The 7687-nt window shown below is 41.7% G+C and overlaps 1 protein-coding gene across 1 annotated transcript in view; it reads left to right on the top strand.

Moving 5' to 3' along the window:
• Nucleotides 1–5245, top strand: part of FRRS1 (ferric chelate reductase 1) — a 50660-nt gene extending 45415 nt beyond the window's left edge. The window contains exons 14-16 of the mRNA XM_082266133.1: nucleotides 1976–2119; nucleotides 3260–3318; nucleotides 5034–5245. Of these exons, the coding sequence (XP_082122259.1) occupies nucleotides 1976–2119; nucleotides 3260–3318; nucleotides 5034–5126 (296 nt within the window). The 3' untranslated portion in view covers nucleotides 5127–5245. The remainder of the gene's footprint in view (nucleotides 1–1975; nucleotides 2120–3259; nucleotides 3319–5033) is intronic.
• Nucleotides 5246–7687: the final 2442 nt, after the last annotated feature.

Below are 7687 nucleotides of genomic sequence, written 5' to 3' on the forward strand. Positions count from 1 at the left end.
GCGCATGTGCTCTGAAGGTCCGGCCTACCGTGCCAGGCCTTCAGAGCCCATGCCGTAAACGGCAGCTCCCGCACGCATGCACAGGAGTGACATCATTGTGGCTCCAGCCACTCACATTGCTGGAGCCCGCAAACCCAGAAGAAACACCGGGGGAAGATATCCGCTGTCTAAGCTGTGAGCGGGCCCCACTGGAGGGCTTTGTTCTAAGATAGGTATTTCATAATGAGCTTGTATGCGATGCCTTTGTCTTACAGGTTTTTTTTTTTCTTTTCTCTCTGGGTTTACAACCTCTTTAACTTGTATGGGAAGTTTTGACACAGAACAAAATTCCAAGAGGGGGTGGGTCACACAGTTGCAGACAATTTTGCCACCTAAAGTTTATGCAAATTTAAAATTAAACAAGCATGACAATTTAATTATTTCTGCATATATTTTCTCAATTTAGGACAAAATACATTTTTTTATTGGCTAGATATGAAATCTTGTAAATGAATATTTAAGGTATTTCATCTTCCAACTAACAGTTGATATTGTAGTCTATTTTTACATTTACCAAGCTGAACCTTAAAGCTGGAAACTTCTGCTTTAAGTGGTCCCAACCCCCTGACATGCCACATTTGGCATGTTTTTTTTTTTTTTTTTTGGGGGGGGGGGGGGTACCTAGTTTTGACAGGTACCCGCTCCCACTTCCGCTCGGGCTGCCTAGGCGGCTCGGGCAGAAGTTCTCCCCTCCCCCTTACTCCCTGCAATCATCTGGGACACGTCGCAGGTCCCAGAGGATTGCCTGGCAATTCACAACGCGCAGCACAACTCGCGCATGCGCAGTGCGCACCCGGTTGTGAAGCCGCAAGCTGTCATAGCTGGGTGCCCACACTAGAGATACAGGCGCTGTGGGGAGAAGACAGGGAGTACTGAGTCTCCCCCCGGCCGCATCGCTGGACCGTGGGACAGGGGAGTGTGTGTTTATTAAAAGTCAGCAGCTACACTTTTTGTAGCTGCTGACTTTTAATAAACACAAAAGCCAGTGGAACTCCACTTTAACTGCTTAACTGAAAAATGTTTTATCACAAAGCTGAATGTCTTAAAGCTGAAAATCTCTTTAATGAGGGTTGATCCATGAGTGCTGCTGCTTTAGGTAAAACTCTTTTCTTTTTGATCAACCTGTACTACTAATAAAGCGCTAAAAGGTACAATCCTCTAGTACAGTGAAGATTGCGGGTTTCCCGCAATCCACCATGTGCATTCACAAAACGTCTTGTATTTCCACAGAGTACAAAGCATTCTTTGAATGGACAAGGGAAGATGAACGTCCTAATCGCCCCTTATCCATTCACAAAACAGATTACCCAACCCCATCCTCCCACCCCCATATTGTATGGGTAAGGGCTCTTTCACACGGGCGTTCCGTATGTCCGTTTTTCATCCCATCCGTTTGCGGATGAAAAACTGACATAATGTATCTCTATGTAAATACGGATGTCATCGGATGATCATCCTCTGACATCCATTTTTTGTCAGTTCAGTTCAGTTCAGTTTTTTTGAACGGAGGAGAACCCTATTTTTTCTTCCTTTCAAAAAACGGAACTGAAGCAAAAACGGATGTCAGTGGTGTCATCCGCAGACATCCGTATTTACATAGACATGCATTATGTCAGTTTTTTATCCGCAAACGGATGGGATGAAAAACGGACATACGGACCGGATGACACAAGTGTCATCCGTGTCCGTTACAAAAAAAGGACCTGATCGGGCAAAAAAAAAGGAACGCCCGTGTGAAAGAGCCCTTAGAGTCTAAAAATTTGTGAGCGCACATATTCTAGGTTTAGAAGCATACATAACTTTTGTCTACTCCTATTAGGCTCCAAGCCACATGTGTTACAGTAGTAATTTTTACATCACTGTGGAATGAAGTTCTTATCTATGTAAATAAAATAAGCGTTAGATTTCCTTAACCAATATTTCCTTTTATTTGTAGTGGCTGCAATCTTCTTGGGTATGGACTTACAAGCTCTGGACCTCCCAAATCCTTGGGACACCTACACGATGGTTGGCTTTGTACTGTGGCATGTCTGTATAGACATTTTGCTGGAGCTGCACAGTTTCTGCCTCCTGCGCAGCGGTGAGCTTTGTTGGTAGCACTCTGTGTTCTCCTGGCTGCAAAGCGCCCATAAGATCCCATAACATATGTTTTGTTAGGAAATTATACTGTGTTTTGTTCTGTCAGGTTCAGTATAGAGAAACGCTGCTTTTATTTAGGTGGCTTTTCATTGGTTTCTAGTTAGAGGCCCTCGATAACTGAAAACTGACAAAAGTAGGTTTTATTTAGTAGGGAAAGAACAACAGACATTGCAGCAGCTTATAATGTCCAACTAAAGTGGCCCTTTTCTAGTCTAAATTCTGCTTTAGATTATTGCACTGCACAATTTGTTTCTTTTTGTAAGCCCAATAATGTCTCCAACGTAATGTCAAACAATCACTTATGTTGAGACTTTGCACCAGTGGCATACAAAATGGTGGCATTTAAAGTGTTTAAAAAAGCAGCTAGTATATAATACCTGCATTTGACATTGAATTCAGAATATTTTCTCCTGTACAGCAATATTCAGACTGGGGGAGGTAATGCAGGTGCCCAGGGAGGAGGCGACCTGCATTCACATATGCTCACAAGGAACATGCTGACAGGAGGAATGAGCAGAGATGTCATACATTTTTTGTTGCTCCTTTTAATGTCCAGATACAAGCTGGGGGTGGCAAGGCGACCCAGCTGGTTTTCTTCTCATCAACAGAGAAGCATCCGTTCACAAGGCTGGCTGTGCAGTTTAATAGGGCTTTGTACCCCATGGCATGTACACCTAAAAGTATTGGATATGTGTGTTTTAATTATTATTATTATTATTAACCTATGCTTGTTTGCCTATAGCTAAGCTTTTCTAGAATTATTCCAGGCCTCTGAGCCTTTTTTCCCTGGCTTTGATGCAAAATAAGACCAACTTCTAGCATGGATTTTGTGACTATTCAACATCTCCTGACATCACTATTACTGAGGTACAGCATGGCTACCTCTGCCATGATTGCTGCCCTGGAATATTTACTGCCTTGGTGCCTACTGGTGCCTTGCATATGATTAAAATACCTTTGGTGATAATGTAGTCTGACGATCAATAGCTGTTTTTACACCAGTCAATCCTATTTATAATCTCAAAATGCATTCCTATCTTTTTGTGAAAATTCACAAATGTTTTATTTCTGCTTCTCACAGAATCAGAAAAAGAAGATGATCAAGCTTGGATACTAACTCCTTCCTTTACCAAGGAAGAGGTATGTCTTTTGCTAAAATTCATAAATGTATGTCTAGATCTTTGTCAGTTCTCTGTTTGCAAGAAAAAACAATACACACATACCAGGCGCTCCTGGGGTGCCTGTGGGCTGGAGGGTGAAAAGAAGCCTGTGGGACTCCCCGGAGATTGCTATGCTGTCAGCCAACGAGCATGGGATGGGTGCTATCACAGCTAAAACATGAAAAATGGCAGTGCCAAGACATACTGGAATACAAACACATAGACCCACCGGGATACAAACACATAGACCCACCGGGATACAAAAACGCAGAGACCCACCGGGATACAAACGGCAACGCAGAGTCCCACTGAAATACAAACGGCAGCGCATAGACACACCGGGAAACACTTTGTGTCCCGGGTTGCTATGCACTGCCATTTTTTATGTCTTCTCCATTTGCAAGAAGCCTGTGTATTGCTTCTCAAAAATCAACCTAATTCAGATTTTCATTCTTCATTTATTTTTTTCTTTCCAAGTTTGATTTATGTAGAACAGTAGTTTGTGTGTCCTTTTTAAATGTGAAATTCCTGTAAGTCAATAACAAAAAACAGGTTTTCTGCTTATTCAAAGAGAAAGCTAAACCCTCAGCTTTTCAGCTTTTACAGGAAAATTAAGAACATAGGCACCGTCCATTCACTCAGTATAGCGTTCCCATAGTGCACTGCTTTTGTGTGATTTCCCACATAGGACAGCAGGCTGCCATAAACTTGATGTGCAAAAAATGCATTTGTACCATGCAACTCCAGACAAAACTTACATTAATGAATGTCATCTGGAAGGGCTAAAGAGTAAAGACCCCACTGGTGTGTGGTTTTATTTATTTTTTTTTATTTGCTGTAACAACAGGAAGTGATGGGAAATCTCTCCAATAGTGGGGAAGGTTTGGAACTTCTGACCAAACTTTATTGCTGTTCATGTCTTCGCTCTTCTCAATTTTTGTATATGCTTCAACAGGAAGTGTGACAAAATCTGCTCAATGTAAGGTCAAATACCTGGCAGAAATTTTAACTCCTTCCAACACTATCCAAAATTTTAAATTGGAGGTGCACTGGATGGAAATGTTGGTACCGAAAATTCAGGATGCACTTGGCCAAAACCAAAAAGGACAGTTTTTAAAATACATAATTGTATTGTATTCCAGTTTTTAATTAATATCATGAATTTAAATGAATATGAATATGAATTTATTGTCAGGCACTTTTTAGTACAAGAAAAGCTCAAGAAAAATGCATCACTTTAAATTCTATGTAGGTCCTCACACAGGTTCATTGCGCTTCCGTTGTGGTGTTAAAAATCTTGCTTGCTGCATTTTTGGTCTGCTAAAAAAACCCACCTCCCTGTTAAAATGTATTAAAAACATAGCAATAACGCACCCGTGTCACTTTTATTGATGCAATTTTTGAGTCGCATGACCTTTGAAAAACACACCATAAGCAAAGCAAAATCACAGCAAAACCGAAATTGCTGTGCATCTCTAATTTCTAATGCTTTGATTAGAGTTAGGCCTAATTCACAGTTCTCCCATCCTGTGGTCAGCATCACGGTTTTATTTTAAGGTTTCTTGTATCGGCTTCAGTGCCTGTAACTCTCATATTCATCACCAGAGGGCGCAGCTGTCTTTCTGTATTGTTTTTTGTGTGGTGCTGGATGCCTATTACTGTCTAATATGCTAAATGCTATTTTTATATTATCAGGGACACACCTTTAAGAAGATTGTGCTGACAATATACATCTGTGGAAACTTTGCCTTTTTGATAACGTTCCTGGCTGCAATCTACCAACTTTGACCATACTCAGGAAAACGTGCCTTTATTACTGCTGGAACTGTGCAAATCTGTTTAGCATCGGCCTGCGTGTCATACAAGTCTGGACATTTGGTGATGCTGTAAGAATCACTCCAAGCTACCGTCTGGAAATAACGTGAAATTTGCCTAAATCCTCAAGTGACTGTTTTTTTAATCAAATCATGAAGTGCTTTTAAAAAGTGATAACCATGTATGGGTAATTTTATTTTTTTTTTCTTGGGGGAGGGGGGTGCTGTTCAGGTGTTAAGTGTGCAAGGTCAGGAAAATCTGATCTGTTCATAGGAGGAAAAAAATAATTCTGAATATTTGTAGTGTGCCTATAACAAAGAAGCTCTTGTTTCCAAGCAAACAGAAGATGAAAGGAACCCTGCACTTATATAGTATATGGAGACTGTCTTTGCTGAACTTCTTAAAATTCTAGTTACCTGGCTGTCTCAGAGCTTCACAACTGGGTTGGACACCCAAAACAAACATATGGAAAATGAAGTCATAAATCATCCACTGCATAATTGATTCCTGGTCTAGAAGTATTGAAGCCATTGGAATGATGTGACTTTTAGGACAGTTGAGCAGTAGTGACCCCCCCCCCCCCCCCAGTAATTTATTTTTTATTTTTAATAATTATTACAGTATTTGTTCGGAAGTACCTATTTGCAATCACAATGCAAAGTAGCATAATTTTATATTTACCAATCCAATTAAAGGGAATATCTAACTACTATGAATTATTGCATAGGTGTGAATGGGACTGAAAGTACGTATCTGTCTTAATGCTTTGCATTGATTGCATGCACATTAACAAACATTGTGCACCAGAATGAACAGCAAATCGACCACGCACAATTTTTTTTATTTTTAACTAATGCAGCGCACTACAACATATGGTATTGTGTTGGTGTGTTGCAACACATGTGCTTCAAAGGTGCATTGGATTATTGCATAGGGGTGCCATTAACAAAGAAAAGCACCTCAACCTGCTAATACATTTAACCTGTGTCAATGTGCATTGCCTTAATGTGTGCATTTCTACAGCACACCACACTGGAATGGTGTGAAAAAGTCCTTAGCCTTGTAAGCTAGTGCTGCAGATTGTCCTTAGACTTGACAGATGGCAATCTTGAAAATCTAGTTGAGTATGTGTTTTATTAAAGTTGATGGCCAACCACTATATACCTTTTTTCAATGTGTTCACCAATGTGGGTAGGTCTATCGAGGGGGGCTAGGTTTGACACTTCTGGCAACTTGTATTGCTCAGGCATTGCCCGATCAAGATCTCCATGCACTGCATGTCCATTAGGTAGTTGAATGGGGAAGTCATGCTGTTTGATGGGATTATTTTTATTGTAAAATAAATGAATGATCCGTGCAAAAAAGTGACACTTTTTAATTTCTGAAGGGTATCCAGCAAGGTTGGCTCAAACTGCTCTTTTCCACCTAAAGTTAAAATGGATTTGTTGCTGGGAAACAAAGAATTGCCAGTTGTTAATGTGTCACGCATCCTATAATTTATTCCCTCTGCTTTGGCCTGGTGCTCCTTGGCAGCCTTATACTTGCCTCCTCCCTCCCTTCCCAGTCTGTCAGGAACAATTTCACAGACCGCATTGCAATCTAGTCCGTAAAATACTGTATAGGCCTAGACCATTGACAGAATTGGTGATTACAGTATATGTATAACTGCATACAAGGTGTGTAGTTTTACTTTCAAGCTACCCTTAAATGGGTATTTTAGACCAGGGTGGACAAACTATCATGGAATTCAAGAGCAAGTCTATCCATTCCGGGAACCAGCACCATTTTTTAGGAGCCAACTCCATTGACCACAAGTAGAGAAAACCTCAAAAGTTAGGTGTCAGCTGTAATTTTTTAAAAAGCATTAGTTACCTGGCTGCTGGGATTTGTCCATCCCTGATTTAGGCTTTATTTGCAAATCAGACTTTCTTTACCCATCAAATCCTGCATACAGTACAGGCAGGGGCGTAACTGCAGGGGTTGCGATTGCTACCGGCCCCATGCTCTAGGGGGCCCGGTAGCAAACCAGTGGGTGAACTTCCAGGATCGCAAAGGTCACACTTGTGACTGGGCCCTGGCATTGCACCACTGTGGGGAGGCCCCAAGATTGCAGGAAGGGAGCCCACTGCAGAACTTGTGAAAGGATCCTGCTGCGGGACCGTAATAAAAGGCCATGCAATGAGAGTAAAGAGCCCCAGGATTAGTGGAAAGAGCCCTGGGCTTGAAGGGAAGGGCCCCGGCCAGGGATCTGGGGGGAGCCTTCATGGTTTCTTGCATCGGGGCCCTGAAGGTTCTAGTTACGCCTCTGAGTACAGGTGTGGTGTGTGTGTGTGTGTGTGTGTGTCTAGCTAATCTGTCAAACATTGGCCTTTCTGAGTTGGGTCAGACAACCCGATCTATACATGTGTGGCTGGCTTTAAGCCCGGTACACACACACTGAAAGTTTGCAGGTTCAGCTGGAACCGACCGACTTTCGGTACATGTGTACCACTATCTGTTCAACTTAAGCTGGTCTAATGGCAGGTTTCTATCGA

This window comes from Pelophylax lessonae (genome assembly GCF_965119305.1).
Source record: "Pelophylax lessonae genome assembly, chromosome: 8".
Lineage (NCBI taxonomy): Eukaryota > Metazoa > Chordata > Amphibia > Anura > Ranidae > Pelophylax > Pelophylax lessonae.